We start from the raw sequence: 16504 nt of genomic DNA, 5'->3' as shown, positions 1-16504 counted from the left end.
GCACTGCGAACCAACATTTTACATTTCTAGCCTTAAGTTGTGTATGTCAGCCAGGTGCAGTGGCTCATGCCTGTAATCCCAGCACTTTGGGAAGCCGAGGCAGGCGGATCACTTGAGGTTTGGAGTTCAGACACCAGCCAAGCCAACATAGTGAAACCCTGTCTCTACTAAAACTACAAAAATTAGCCAGGTGTGGTGGTGGACACCTGTAATCCCAACTACTTGGGAGGCTGAGGCAGGAGAATCGCTTGAACCCGGGAGGTGGCGGTTGCAGTGAGCTGAGATTACACCACTACACTCCAGCCTGGGTGACAGAGACCCTGTGTCAAAAACAGACCCCCCCCCCCAAAAAAAAGTGAGTGTCACTCTTGGTGGTTATTATTTTGTAGTTCAAATTTCTAGGCATGCCACCATTAAGGGAGGAAGAGATACACCCAGGACTTCCCAGTTCTATCTAAAGGCTATACCTTCCCTTTTGTTTGACTGATCCTATAGTCCTATGTATTAAGCCTTAATAACTGTTGAAAGCTTATCCCAAAATGACATATAAAGACTCCTCTAATACACAGCACCTGAGGGAATAATTCTACCATGGTTTTTCTTAGCACTTTACAGTCTCCAGGTTTAGCACTTTTCTTTCTACAAAGAGAATTCTGAATTTTCATTTGCCTCATTTGTGGCTTCAGAGTGCATTTTCAAAAGTTATTTAAAAATTATCAAAGGCACACCAGAGCTAACATCTACAGGATTAAAGACAGGTTTCAATCTAGCTAGTGCCCTTTCAGCTGTCAATCCAATTTTCAGCAAGACTACTAGTTAACAGTAACTACTTTCTGTAGCCTTCCTTGCTACTTAGTGTTAGCAGGCAGGGAAATCCCTACTGTGTAAACTTGATTCCTTTTTCCCCCACAAGAAGTCCACTTTGTCCACTTTTAGTGCCTTATTCTTTGAAACAGATCGACTTTCTAAAATTAATTTTAAGGCCAGTTGTACCACACCTGTCTTCTGGATGACTAAATCCCATCATGAGGGCCTAAAAGGTTTAGTATTCTCAATGACAATTCATACTTTAAACAGGAGATAAGTTTGTGTCCTTCCCATTTTTATAGAAGAAACCTGGGGAGAAAGGGATGATGGGAATGACTAAAGTGTTTAGTCAATACTAAATACTAAAATACTGAAGTGTTTAATTCTCAGTAATTTTCATCTGTTAATATGGCATGTAACTACTGTGTGTACTGACTTTCTGATCACAAGACAACTTGCTACTTAAGTGAGGCCTAGAAAATAGCAAACAGCTAAGTTGACACGTAAGTAGGATTTTAAGGCAAATTTTAAGAACCTCTTAGTAATACTGAGAAATAAGATCATCACGCCTGAAACTGTTGCACCATAAAAGCAAACTACAGGTCTCTGAAAGCATACTCATTTCTTCCAGTTCATAACCAAATTGTTGAGTCTAGATTTTTTTCCCCAGCACACCTAACTCCTGTTGCCAATTCTCACATTCAAGGCCTTCTTACTCCATACCTGATGTACAAGGTAGGCAGAAAAACAAGCAGACTTATGTCTTCAGCATTTTCTTAGTCCCAGAACCTAGATTTTTCCATTACAAAATGAGTGACTGTAAGTTAAACTCTACCGAAAACCTAAATGGATGCAAAAGCTGACAAGGGGAAGAATTTTGCACAAAAGATGGGAAAACAAAGGTAAAGTTACAAGAAAACTTACCCAAACCAACTAACTTTAGAGCTGATACAGAGGATCAAGGTAGTTAAGCTGGTCTCCACTTTGTTGTACCTATCTACAATGGGGATTATTTCCTGCTTAATTTTGTGTTATAGCTCCCTCTAGTGGCTAAGTGATTTTCCCTAGCACTTACTCCAATGGAGAGCAGTACAGCATGTTGTTAAAAAAAAAAAAAAAAAAAAAAAAGACATATTTCTACAAGTTTTGTTCAAAGTGCATTTGGTGGAGATGAGTATAGTATCCTAGAAAAGCTGTTTCCACTATCTTCATGTCCACAGTTCTACCAATAGTTGGCACTTAGAAGTTGGTGACAGAAGTTTGATGCTTTTTAACCCGATGCTTGAGTGTCAAGCTGAACTAAGTGTTCTGTTTTGCTTACCTAAGTATTAAACTTCTTATGAAAAGTCATATATGACTTTTCACCCCCTGAAATCCCAGCCTAGCACCTATTAAAATGTTGTAAACTACAAATGTTGTATCTGCCTAAGTTAACTTATATGTGACAGAGTCATTTATTCAATTTTTATTCTGTGCATTAATGAAGCACGGAGTGATTTTTATAATAATAAAAAATCCTTCCTTTAATCACTACAAGCTCACAACCACCCTCAGGATTGTTAGGCATTAGCTTTCAAAGCTACCAAGAAGCATTCCAAAGGTCTCAATAACAGGAATAAGTACTGGTTTAAGTATACTATAATCTCTTGGGGTCCATGTTTAAAGCAAAAGTTACCTTGGTAGCATTACTATTTATTCAATAGACAATCACAATACACACAATGAACAGATGTTTCCTTATAATCTCTTTACTTCATGCCAATCCCAGCTTTTCCTATAGGATCTAACTGGTCAGTGTTCCTGTAAGTACTGATACAGAAACAATAACTCAAAAGAATGTTGTATTGTACACTCTAGGATGCCTGAGTATTTGCTTCAATGGGATATAATTGTTGAGTCCACTAATACAACAGAATGTAAAGAAATGTGGGCCGTACCTTTTTTTCTTGTGGCTGCTTCAGCCTAAAAAGATGGATTCAATCAATAAAGGATTCACAATAATAGGTTTTTCAGTCAAGACACCCCAGTTACAGACAAAAGCACTAGGCCTGTGTATGCTAGTACACTCCCTTATATGAACTCTTTGGAGACATATCTGGGATTCAGAGCTGTATGCACTTTATAAGGTACATATATACCCTGTATTACATAAAACCCTCAGCAAAGTCTGTGGCAACTGTGCAATGAATAATGAAGTTCAACAGGAAACAGTTTAGTCACACTAAGTGCAAAATGAAGGCAGCAATTCTGGTCAGGTTTCACATTTAATTAGCTCAACAACAGAAAATCTTTCGTTTTCATATAGTTTTTGGATTTCAAAAAATGGATAAGAGACTGTAATCTGTTTTCTGCGTTTGCACTCTTCATACTGTGATGGAAATAAGAGTGGTTATGTTACAACAGAACTTCAGTCTAACAGTTTCTCATCTTTTAATACTATTTATGGTAAATACATATATATAACTTACTTGCAATTTAAATTACAAAATTCATATACAAAGTAAGCAAAAAGGCACACATAAGAAATTCACCTTGACCACAGAAATGTGAAAACACCAGCCCTAATGACCAAGACAATGTTTCAAAGGCAACACCAAGAAAAGTTGAGATTCTACAATAAATCATATTAAATGCAAGTACTATGATGCGCAGACGTGAGCACTGAATATTTTCTAAAGCATAAAACAGGAAAAACCATTTTATGGGGAATCTATTCACATATTCCAAACAGCATTTTTGAAAATATTAAACTTAGCTTCGTTTTAAAAACAAAATTCAGACCCAAACAATCAGGAACCAGAAAATGGGTTTCTTACCTTTTGTTTCCAGTAGGATGTGGGCTGAACAGCAAGGTGGGTTATTCAATCTGATGTTATGAAAAATAATTGCTTCTTAAAGAGACTTAAGTTTTTCCTTGGTTAGAAAATAATTATAGGCTCCCTAAAACATTCTAAGGGGACATAAATAGGGAGAAGGGGAAATTCCAAGACAGCTTTTGTAGTTTCAAAAGGGTGTGCCTTTAATAATTGCCAATATGGATAGAGACCTAAAGGTCCATTTTCTGAAACTATAAATAGGAGCAGTCCATACTTCCCATCACAGCTTTTAGCTGTCTGGTCATCTTAACTACAAAATCTATGCCCCTTTACCTTTCATAAGTAAACATGAGGTCCTCTCTAATCTTCAAATTCAGCCTGTATAACAAGGAATGCTGTCTCATTTCAATGTGAAGTTAGAATTACTGTAACTTTTAGTAGAGCACATCTTTCAACTTTAAACACTCAAACTTGAGTGAAGGCCATTTACATTTTTTGGTGGTTTCCAAAACATTCAATGAACACAAATGAACCAAAGTTTGCTTAAGTCTAGCTCACATTAACCTTACAAAATGATCATTAATCATTTATTTTCCCCTTAATAATCTGAATTTTAAAAATGTTCTACACATAAAACAGAATTTAGAACTTCAAGAATGTCATGTAAAATTATTCAAATTTTAAACAGTAAATCTGCCTTTTGGCCATTATATTAAATTCTTACATAAAAAGAGCTACATCCTTAATAAATTTAAACTAAGTACTTTACTTAGTGAAATTCTGCATTCAACATCCCCTCTTCCCAACATTCCACAACGTTCATTAAAATCTGATTGGGGTAACCTTACACATTTCTTCCACTACTAAGATTTCTGGTTTTCCCTAGGTTTTTAATTGTCACCCGAATAATCACCTTAAATTCAACTTCCAACTATGATTAGCACCCAAGGGAAATGTTAAAGTCTAGTTACTTATTTTAGGTCCCCTCCCCCAACCTAAATAGTATCGGGGGCTGTCAGTAGACAAATACAAAAAGTAGCAGACTACAAGTTTTTAACGACTGCTTTGGTAGAGAACACCAAAGTTTTAGGTACAAAATAATCTTATGGTTGAGAAGGGCTTATAAGGCAAAATTCTAAATGCCCAGCTTTTTATTAGCAATGATTCATCCAAAGAAGCAGTTAATCTTGTACACACTTTCCCTTTCAAAAAAGAAATGTGACTTGTGTTAAAAGTTCTACAGGCCGAGCATGGTGGCTCACACCTGTAATCCTAACACTTTGGGAGGCCAAGGCAGGCAGATCACTTGAGGCCAGGAGTTTTGGGACCAGCCTGGGTAACACAAAGAAACTGCACCTCTACTAAAAATACAAAATTAGCCAGGCAAGTGTGGCACACACTTGTAATCCCAGCTACTCGGGAGACTGAGGCACGAGAATCACTCGAATCCAGGAGGTGGAGGTTGCAGTAAGCCCAGATTACACCACTGCACTCCAGTCTGGGGAATAAGCGAGACTCTGTCTCAAAAACAAAAAACAGTTCTAATACCTCTGTGCTGATGTTAACATTTAATACTTACCTTTTTTTGAGATGGGTTTCATTGAAAATATCAAAAGCTATCTCCAAGTGAACATTAATTTACTAGCCATCAACCAACTTTGCACAAAAGCCTATGTTGTCTATGACCACCAGAAAATAAGCAGCATCTACAGTTTTTTAACCAATTTATAACAAAGTAGAGAAGCTTATCTTTCAGATGCTAGATCCAACCCCCCACCGTCATTTACCAAGTTACATACACAAATGCCTTATTCTCCCCTTTTGCCTTCCCCTGAAGACTTTTACAATTAACAATAAAAGATGGCTAATACCATTATAGTGCCTTTTAAGAACTTTTAATTTGCTAACACATTAATACAAGAGTCAAAATCTTATCTTACTTAACAATTTAAAGATTAACTGATAGACCCAGTTAGAATCTTACATGAAGAGGAAAAAGGACAACCATGCATAGTTTTTTAAAAAATGTTTATTTTTTCAAAGAAAAACGGCAATAGCCAATTGGAAACCTACTTATTCTTCAACTCCAATTTTGTTTTCTTTAAATTTAGAAGTGACTTACTGATTTACTATTTTAAACAAACCCCCCCTTTCCCCTTTAAATGTTTACCATCTACTCGTGCTGAATCCTTCCAAGGAGATTGCTCCAGCGTTTATCTCCAGGTCCTCGCTTTGCTCCTTTTACCAAAAAACGCAAAACACAATTCCATCGTGCATCTTAAGGGCTCCAATCGTCAAAAATAGGAAAAAAAAAAATCTTTGGAATAGCCAATTAAGTTGAATAAAAAAATCCACACGAATGCGGTTTGGTTGGGGCAGGAATCCACTCCTATGTTCCTGGTAATCTGATCCCGCTCCATGAATCCTGGTAATTCATCCTCCCTATCCTATCCACATTATGATTTGAATCCAATGATCCAGCTCCAAGGATTGGGATCCAGTGAGCCCTCTCCAATCCAAACCTTTATAACCAGCAAAACCAAAAAAGAGGAGGCAAAATGTTAGATACTGTAATCAAAAAAGGTTTCTGGGGAATGATGAGTTATGTCTGTCATCAGTTTAACAGATGCACATCAATAACTATCAAATTCCCCAAAACAAGTTTCTGAATGGTGTTCAGATAAATTTTAGAAACTTAATCATCATAGAGACTAATTGGAAGAAGCATTTTGTATTTACAGTTCAACTGATAATGCCAACACTTGTTACTGTACAGCGTATTACAGGTTTCGTGGTTGCAAGAAGTTACGTAATTTAAGTTTACTGGCATTGCTACCCACCTAAGTCTAAAACTATATCTAATGCTCCCATTTGCAATTTAATTTGTAAATTAAAGTCTTTTAAACATATGAATCAATTATGAATATTAGTTTAAAGGGGAAGGTGAGACTTAAAAGTATTCCCAACTAGATTATCTACACCAATACATTGGAACTCTATATTTTGCTTTCATTTTGTCTTAAAAAAATGAAATAGCAACGCTCTATCAGTCACACAGAGGACATGCAGATTTAGCAGTATTGATATTATACTCTATCTTGTTGGATTTAAAGACACCCTGTACCCACATGTACACCAACAGCAGGTCACACATTAACAGTTGTAACTAAGCACTGTGACAAATTAGCCAGTTCTTCCCACATTAGTCCCTATTAAAACAAAAATGGGGGGAAGGGAGCAAAATAAGTTGCTACAAAATGGGCAATATAATTTTGCCACAATTGCCAAGGTTTAAAGAGCAAAGCAATTGTAGCTAAAGATAACTGAATAAAATGTTTGCAAGTGTTTTAAGGAAAACGTATATAATCATTTTTAACCCCTGCCTTTTAGTATAAGGTCAATACTGCCAATTTCATCTGTGACAATAGCACTTGGAGTCATACCATTGCCTCCATTATTGATCTGATCCTCCTCAATCCTCCTTTTGACAATCCTAAAATGATTGAAATGTGCTCCACAATCCTTAATCCAAAGCATTCTTAATCCATCTCTTCAGATATGTCTACAGAAAGACACATGAAAAGCAAGATAAACATAAGAACTTCCCCAGGTAAGATAACCACAAACACCCCCAACATCCCAGTTCACACAAACCAGGGCAGAATAGACATTTACACAATATCACAGTCTGAAGAGTATGGAGTTAACTAAATTTAAACAATCCTGTCTATGACATCACTTAAAATACAATTTATCGAAGACACGAGGGGAATGTAGATGTTAGGAGCAAGGGGATATTACAAGAATGCAATTCAACACTTTAGCCCATTCTGAACAAAACAGTTTGAATTAAAAAATGAAAAGATTGTACTGAATAAAGGAAAACTGTATACAACATGGGTTCTACAAAAAGTGTCACCAATCATCTTATGTACGAGAGCGAGATCTGCTATGACGGGGAGAATAGCGTGGTGATCCTCTGCTTCTCCTTGGGGAGTAACTGCGACTCCTGCTGTTGCTTCTGCTACGGCTTCTGCTACGACTACGGCTTCGAGATCGAGATCTTCCATAACTTGGACTTCTGGGCCCATCAACTTTAACCCGGATGTAGGCAGTTTCTCCCTATTGGATAGACAGAACTTTCCATTGAAAGATCTAAGCTTTCATCTATCTTCAGGCATGCTGAATGCATACAATGCAACTACAACCAGAAATCTGGCAATTTACTTGGACACCCTTGCCTGAATTCTTACCTTCAAATTCCACTGTTAAGACCACTGTATCCAATTCTGGTCAAAGAAAAGAATAAGCGTATAACCTACCTCATGAGATCTAAACTTAGTGTTATCCAGTTTTCGAACTGCATAGGTCATATCTTCTTTCCGTACAAACTCCACGACACCAGTGCCATCTCGGTAAACATCAGCATAACATACATCACCTGCTTCACGCATGTGATCCTTTAAATCCTGCCAACTTCCACTTGGAGGCAGTCCTGAAAAAGTGATTTTTTTTCTTAGTATCAATTATCTTAAATTTCACGTTAAGCTGGTAAGATACATTAGAACAAAGAGTACTTTAAAATACTTAATAGGTGTACTTAAGTGATACCAGGTAAAGAGCTGGTAAGATTCTGGGATCCAGAGTCCAAAATTATTTGTAACGGATCTTCGTATCTAGTACCGCAACCTAATTTGGTAAATCACCACAGCAGCAATCCTCGTTTATTAAATTCACCCAAAAACTAAAGCAATTTAACACCTAGCATGAAAAATTTGCAATTGTTAAACCGATCATGCAAGACAAAAATTTTAGGTAGCTTCCGTCCCTTCACATCAATCCACACAACAAAGTACACTCACCAGAGACAACCACTCTGTTTTCAGACCGCCTGGATGGGGGGCCATAGCGACCTCGGGGAGCTCCGCCACCTCCACCCCCGCCGCCGCCTCGGCCTGTTCCACGGCCGCTTCGAGGAAACTCCACCCGCAGACGGTACCCATCGTAATCATAGCCGTCGCGACCATACACCGCGTCTTCCGCGTCTCTGCGGGATCGCAGAAAGTAAAAGGCATGAGAAAGACCAGGAGGAGAAGCTCGCTCAGTCGGGAACCCCCCGCACATGCGCACCCAACGTGGAAGAGCCCACATGCGCCGCATAATAGGAATGGCCCCTCCCCCACCCAGAAACACGCCAGGCTCCCAACCACTACACCAGCCCTCAGCGCCTCAGTTTCCCGCTCCAGCCTGCGAATGGGCTCCGGGGACGTCCAAGGCGAGGCGCCAGAGAAGCCACACCAACTCAGCTCCTTACTCGACTCCTGCATGGGCGATACAGTCTCGCCCCAACCTCTCTAAGAGCCCCCGCTTCCCCGTTCTCTATGTTAAGGCCTTGGAGCCTTCCCCGACTACTCGGACCTATTTCCTCAAGGCTGCAAGCCCCATGCCGCCTCACCGCGGGTCCTCGAACTCAACGAAGGCGAAGGGCGGTCCCCCGCGGCGATTCTTGAGGTCGATGTCGCGGATAGCGCCGTATTTGTAGAACACGTCCTCAATGTCCTTGGTTCGGATGTCTGGAGGTAAGTTACCCACGTAGATGCGGCAATCGTTGTTCCCTGCGGGGCCACGAATCACACCACCTCCCGACATGGCGGTGACGAAAAGCGCGGACTCGAGAACAGGCCTTCCCACCAAGCCTAGCGCACCGCAGAGCGAGCCCGCAGCGGCACCACGTCTCCCGCGGCCCCTCCAAAATGGCGCCTTTATCAGCTCGGCGCACGGATATGGGGGGGAGACAGAGGAAGAGAAGCGGAAGGAAACAGCGATTCGATCCCAACACGCACGCGCGGGAGCGCAACGGGTGCTGCGAGGGATACGCGCAACGCACGCGCACGCACGCGCGACGTCACCCTCCGCACGAAGGGGGAAAAAAAGTCCCCCGCGTTCCCCGCTTGGGGTGGTTTGCGAATAGAGTGAGCAGCCGTTTGGTAAAAGTTAAATAAAGAACTCTCGTTAAAGGAGCTAGTCATCCAGGTCGAGTCTTGAAGGATAGTCAATTTCCCCAGGAATGAGGAGCTTTGAAAGCAACTCGGCGCCTTCAAAGGACTTGGTGAAACCTAGCCTAAAGCCTTGTCCCACCATGCTCTGCGGCGATAACGGCCTTTGGCGGGAAAGAGACTCGGAGGCGGGGCTAAAGGGGGAGGGCTCGGGCCGTTGCTCCGGAAACCCGGGTATCTTCGTAGAGTGCGTCTGGTCCAGAGCTGAGTTGCCGGTGACTGAATAGAGAGCTGGGGCGTTGGTTTGTCTTCCCGCCCCTGCTGCGAACAAGCTGTGGCTGCTTAGACAGATGTGTCTAATTTAGCGAAACCGGTTTAGATTCCTTAATCCTTTTCATTAAGAACCATTCCACCTTCTCGTCAGAACTTTGCATAGCTCAGTTCAGCACTCTTTGTGCTAGTCGCAGTGGGCCCGTACCCCGACCTTTCAACGTGGTACCCGCCAACCAGAAGGGGTAACAGTACTGCTTCTGGTACCCACACCTCTTTATCTCTTGTTAATCGCCTATCCGTGGGACTAGCGCAGATTGCCTGCAGAATGAATTGTTTCTGTTGTTTCCTTTTAAAGAACGAGAAGGAAGAAAAGGTGCGTGTGTGCAGTCCTTTTTTCAAAAGTTTCCTCTAAAAGTTACTGAAATTGAAAATACCGGTCCTCCCAGGTAATAAAATGGACCGAAATGGATGAGAGCCGTATCCACTAGAGACCGCGGTTGCTATTCAGGACTGTGATCTTATTTGCCTGCGACATTGGGAGATAACATTTTACATTTTTTTTCGACGTCTGCAATCTGGATTTTTATGTGAAATCCTGGGATTTTTAAACGTCGCTAATGAATTCAAATTAAAATCAGGCTGGGCGCGGTGGCTCACGCCAGCACTTTGGGAGGTAGAGGCGGCAGATCACTTGAGGTCAGGAGTTCGAGACCAGCCTGGCCAACATGGTGAAATCCCGTCTCTACTGAAAAAAAAAAAATTAGCCGGGCTTGGTGGCGGGCGCCTGTAATCCAGCCTACTCGGGAGGCTGAGGCAGGAGAATCGCTAGAACCCTGGAGGTGGAGGTTGCAGTGAGCCGAGATCGCGCCATTGCGCTGCAGCCTGGGCTACAGAGTAAGACTCCTCCTAAAAAAAAAAAAAAAAAAAAAAAGGAGGGGGAAACAACAACAAAATCAAATCCTGCAGTCATAAATTTGCGATAACAGATCTACACCCTGAATTTCAGGGATAATGTTCTTCATGTTATTTACAGCAGTCCCTCTCCGCAAGGATGTGAGGCAACTTACAGAGATACCATAAAACATTATTAAAAGTAGATGAGGCTGGGCGTGGTGGCTCACTCCTGTAATCCCAGCACTTTGGGAGGCCGAGGCGGGCGGATCACCTGAGGTAAGGAGTTTGAGACCAACATGTCGAAACCCGTCTCTTCTAAAAATACAAAACATTAGCCGGGCATGGTGGCCCATGCCTGTAATCCCAGCTACTCGGAAGGGTGAGACAGGACAATCTCTTGAACCCTTAGGAGGTGGAGGCTGTAGTGATCGGAGATCATGCCACTGCACTCCAGCCTGGGCGACAGAACAAGACTCCATCTCACACACACACACAAAAAAACTAGAGGAATGGGAAAATAAGGGGTGGATTAAATGAAATAAGCATAAATTACTATACAAAATGCCTGCAGTGAAAGCCTGTTGAATTTGTTGAGATAGACTGCAAATTTTACTTTAGTCTTCGCAGAAGTCGCGGTAAAGAAGGGTACACCAGTATTGCGTATTCAAAATCCAAAGTGCCTTTGGGATAAAAATAAATAGGTCATTCAGGAGAAGGACATGTTTTCTTAATTCTAAAAGCTGATGAAATGTATTTTACAAATGTCTCTCGGTGACCCCAAAATACATATTCAATTTGAAATGAGCAGGGATGCTTGCTCTTGTGCCTGAAGATCCTCAGTATATCCACAGATGACCTTTGGTAATCCTTGAGCTTTCTGTAATGTTTTCCAAAATTATATGCATGTATGCATGTACAAAATTATATGCATGTGCGTACTTTTTTCTGGGAAGAGGATTTGAAATTTTAATCAACTTCTTAAAGGAGTCCATAGATCCCAAAAGGGAAAAGAACTTCTGAAAATTGTCAAGGGAGGGATAGATTGCCTATCCTTCAGACCATCCTTCAAGTATATATATAGGGGGGTGTGTGTGTGTGTGTGTGTGTGTATATATATATATATATTTTTTTTTTTTTTGAGACAGAGTTGCCCTCTGTCACCCAGGCTGGAGTGCAATGGCGTGATCTCAGCTCAGTGCAACCTCTGCTTCCCTGACTCAAGCCATTCTTGTGCCTTGGCCTTCTGTGTAGCTGGAATTACAGACATATGCCACCATGCCTAGCTAATTTTTGTATTTTTAGTAGAGACGGGGTTTCGTCATGTTGGCCGTGCTGGTCTCGAACTCCTGGCCTTAAGTGATCCTTTGGCCTTGGCCTCCCAAAGTAGTGGGATTACAGGCATGAGCTCCCGCACCCGGCCAATTTTTTTCTTTGAGACAGGGTCTTGCTCTGTCACTCAGGCTGGAGTGCAGTGGTGCAATCACAGCTCACTGCAGCCTCGACCTCCTGGACCCAAGCCATCCTCCCACCTCAGTCTCCTACGTAGCTGAGACTACATGTATGCACCACCACTTCAGACTGATGTTTGTATTTTTTGTAGCAATGGGGTCTCGCCATGTTGCCCAGGCTGCTTTTGAATTCCTGAAGTCAAGCGATCCTTCCATCTCGGCCTCCCAAAGCGGGGGGATTACAGGCATGAGTCACTGTGCCTGGCCAGAGCCTGATATGTTTTTAAATGAGAAAGTGACCAAAAAAGATACTATTTCAACAAATCTACTGTTTCTAGCATTGTTTCATTAAGTGAGTGGCAGAAAAGAGGAGAGTTTTTAAAAACTTGCAGCCTGTTGATTCTTTCAACAGTTATTTGCTGAACACATTTATGTTCTTTTATCCATCAATTTAAATTTATGCAGGCAAAGTTTCTGTTAATTAATGATAAGTCAATGATAACTGAAGTAATAACTGAAATCCATAGTTTATAATTGAATAGTTCATTTTAAGAAGGGATGAGACAATACATAGGTACTTTTAATTTCAAGGTATTTTCATTCCAGAAAAATATAACTGAATTTGCTTTGTTTGTTTGTTTGAGATGGAGTCTCACTCTGTCACCCAGGCTGGAGTACAGTGGCAGGATCTCGGCTCACTGCAACCTCCTCCACCCAGGTTCGAGCGATTCTTGTGCCTCAGCCTCCCAAGTAGCTGGGACTACAGGCATATGCCACCACGCCTGGCTAATTTTTGTATTTTTAGTAGAGATGGGGTTTCACCATGTTAGCCAGGCTGGTCTCGAACTCCTGACCTCAAATTATCTGCCCATCTTGGCTTCCCAAAGTGCTGGGATTACAGGCGTGAGCCACCACACCCAACCTGAATTTGCTTTGATTTATTCTTGTCTGTCTAATTTAATGCAGTAATTTCTGATTTTGTTCATTTCAGCACAATACAAAGTAGAACTTAATTGAGAGTGAATAGGACGTTCTTATTTCTCCACTGGCATCTTTTTTTGTATTTGAATGTAACCAACTGTTCTGGAGTTGATGATGAAGTCAGTATATGGCAGGAAGAGTCTTGACGGCTGTTTTATCAGGTCTCCCAGGATGGCGTTAGCTTGGTGATGATTACAATTAAGGGTATTACCAGTTAACCAGAGTTAACATATTTCAGTCCACAAGAGTAAAACATCAAAAAAGCAAATCAACAACTTATTTGGAAATAAGAACAAAACAAGGTGAATCATTTTGAGGGATATTTCATTCAGATCCTGAGACCTGATAAATGATCCCTGCCCCCATAACAAAGTATTTCTCTCCAAGACAGATAAATTCACAGCACCTGAATTCTGTGTCTCTGTACCCTGGACAGTGCTGGGTAAAGACTGGCAATTATCTTTCTACAGACTAATCTTCACACAATTCTCTAAACAATATACTAGATGGTTGATTCCTTTTGTGCTGAGCAAATTACAACCACTTCCAGTTTTGCCTCCTGAGATTACATCCTCGTCTTAATTGGAGTTTGAGGGTTTTCTAAACTCCTTAGTTATACATTCACTGTCAGTTTTATGAATTGCTCCCACAACCAGCGGATTTATTAAGCATGAACTTTACCAACTTCATTGTTGGAAGCAACCTAATTTTTTTTTTTTTTTTTTTTTTTTTTTTTTTTGAGAGTCGCCCAGGCTGGAGTGCAGTGGCCAGATCTCAGCTCACTGCAAGCTCCGCCTCCCGGGTTTACGCCATTCTCCTGCCTCAGCCTCTGGAGTAGCTGGGACTACAGGCGCCCGCCACCTCGCCCGGCTAGTTTTTTGTATTTTTTAGTAGAGACAGGGTTTCACTGTGTTAGCCAGGATGGTCTCGATCTCCTGACCTCGTGACCCGCCCGTCTCAGCCTCCCAAAGTGCTGGGATTACAGGCTTGAGCCACCGCGCCCAGCCGCAACCTAATTTTTAACATTATTGCTGTTTAGTAAAAGTTACTTCCTCCAAGAGAAACTTTTTTTTTTTTTTTTTTTGAGACGGAGTCTCACTCTGTCACCCAGGCTGGAGTGCAGTGGCGTGGTCTCGGCTCACTGCCAGCTCTGCCTCCCAGGTTCACGCCATTCTACTGCCTCAGCCTCCTAAGTAGCTGGGACTACAGGCACCCGCCAACATGCCTGGCTAATTTTTTAAATTTTTACTAGAGATGGGGTTTCACTGTGTTAGCCAGGATGGTCTCAATCTCTTGACCTCGTGATCCGCCTGCCTCGGCCTCCCAAAGTGCTGGGATTACAGGCGTGAGCCACCGCACCCGACCAAGAGAAACTTTTTAAATACTTTTGATTCAATCCAGTAATCTCAGGAGGAGACTTTTAAAAGTTCATGGAAAATGTGTTATGAACAAATCATGCATGGATTTGAAAAATTTTTTACACCAAAATAAACTCGTACTAACTTGTTATAACATGTATGAACAGCATCTAGTTTGATGTACTAAAAAGAATAAGACATATGTTTGAAAAGAGCCCCTATCAGAGCAACATGTATTCTGTTAAAATTGAAGCAAGGATAAACATCAAATTCATGATGAAACTTGGGTGAAAGAATGGTGAAATCACTAATTCTTTACAAAAAGTTTATGGGCACAATGCCTCAAAGATATCAGTATTTTATAATTAGAGAGTTAATTTTAAGAAGGGATGAGACAGTGTTGAAGAGGAAGCCTGCAGTGGTAGACTACCCACATCAATTTGCAAGGAAAAAAATAATCTTTTCATGCTTGAAGGCAATAACGTATACAGTGGCCCGTTTTCAAGACAAAATGCCTTACATGGGCGTAGGTCAGCAAACTACAGAAGAAACAGGACATACTGGGCTGCTGCTTGGATAGCTGATGCCTGCTTGTCGCCCTCCGTCTTCCCCAACACTTCTCCTTCCGCCTTTAGTTGCCTTCATCCAAACCGAAAAAGTTTAGTCTAAGATGAAAGTTTACTAGTCTGCAAAATAGCTCACTTTGTCTTCTCTTATCAACCTGCCTAGCTACTTAGGTCATAAGTTAAATACTTGAAAAGCCCCTGAGCTAACTAGGATTGCAGTGCATTGTGGGCTGCAATAAAATGCAGCAAGACACCTCCCGCCCCCCGCCAAAAAAAAAAAAAAAAAACACCTAAAGCCCCTACCCAACAATTAATAGGCAATGTCTGGGAAGATTGTGACCCCATAGTACTCAGCCTATGAGAAACCGGGGGAGGGACCTGCATACTAGGGGATAAATTGCTTGTTAAAACTGTGCTGGGGGCCGGGTGTGGTGGCTCACGCCTGTAATCCCAGAACTTTGGGAGGCTGAGGCAGGTAGATCATGAGGTCAAGAGACCATCCTGGCCAATATGGTGAAACCCCATCTCTACTAAAAATACAAAAATTAGCTGGGCGTGGTGGCGGGCACCTGTAGTCCCAGCTGCTCAGGAGGCTGAGGCAGGAGAATCATTTGAACCTGGGAGGTGGAGGTTGCAGTGAGCTGAGATCACACCATTGCACTCCAGCCTGGTTGACAGAGTGAGACTCCGTCTCAAAAAAAACAGCTATGCTGGGGCCTAGCCGTGGTGGCTCACACCTGTAATCCCAGCACCATGGAAGGCTGAGGCGGGTGGATCAGCATATGTCAGGAGTTTGAGACCAGCCTAGCCAACATGGCAAAACTCCATCTCTACTAAAAATATAAACATTATCTGGGCATGGTGGCAGGCACCTATAATCCCAGCTACTTGGGAGGCTGAGGCAGGAAAATCACTTGAACCTGGGAGGTGGAGGTTGCAGTGAGCCAAGATCGTGCCACTGTACCCCAGCCTGGGCGACAAGAGCAAAACTCCATCTCAAAAAAATAAAATAAAATTTAAAAAACTGTGCTGGGTGTGCCTGTCTATCAGACACCCAATCTTGCAAGAGTGTCATTAAAAGTCTCACTTTCACAGTTCTCTGGGTCTCTGAGTCCATTCTTTGGGTTTGGATGGGTAAGTTTGTTTCTCACATACTCTCATAGAAGATGACCAACAATAGCAGAAACCAAAGCCAGTACCATAGACATTGCAATTGGTTTGGCTCACACAATTCTAACTGAAAAATTTAAGCTGAGCAAAATTTCCACTCAAAGGTTACTAAAACTGCACACCCAGATCAGCTGCACACAAGAGCAGAGCTTTCCATGGAGGTTTTAAACAAGTGCGATCAAGACCCTGAAGCAT

General features: G+C 41.8%; 1 protein-coding gene across 4 annotated transcripts; it reads right to left on the bottom strand.

Moving 5' to 3' along the window:
* Positions 1 to 3052: 3052 nt before the first annotated feature.
* SRSF1 (serine and arginine rich splicing factor 1) lies at positions 3053 to 9381 on the bottom strand. 4 transcript variants are annotated; one of them, XR_006693050.2, is made up of 6 exons: positions 9079 to 9381; positions 8486 to 8670; positions 7946 to 8118; positions 7559 to 7745; positions 7067 to 7185; positions 3053 to 6145 (listed from the first exon to the last, which is right to left on the bottom strand). XR_006693050.2 is itself a non-coding variant. In XM_045375080.2 (5 exons), the coding sequence occupies exons 1-5, from the start codon at positions 9270 to 9272 to the stop codon at positions 7163 to 7165; spliced, it is 762 nt and encodes a 253-aa protein (XP_045231015.1). In that variant the 5' UTR covers positions 9273 to 9381; the 3' UTR covers positions 3053 to 7162. The 4 variants fall into 4 exon arrangements, 2 of the variants coding, with proteins under 2 accessions (XP_045231015.1, XP_015293833.1); XR_001486067.3 differs by lacking the exon at positions 7559 to 7745; XM_045375080.2 differs by having other exon boundaries at positions 3053 to 7185.
* Between the last annotated feature and the right edge of the window lie 7123 nt (positions 9382 to 16504).

Source organism: Macaca fascicularis, chromosome 16 (genome assembly GCF_037993035.2).
Source record: "Macaca fascicularis isolate 582-1 chromosome 16, T2T-MFA8v1.1".
Taxonomy (NCBI): domain Eukaryota; kingdom Metazoa; phylum Chordata; class Mammalia; order Primates; family Cercopithecidae; genus Macaca; species Macaca fascicularis.
This window is presented reverse-complemented; position numbering and strand designations above follow the sequence as displayed.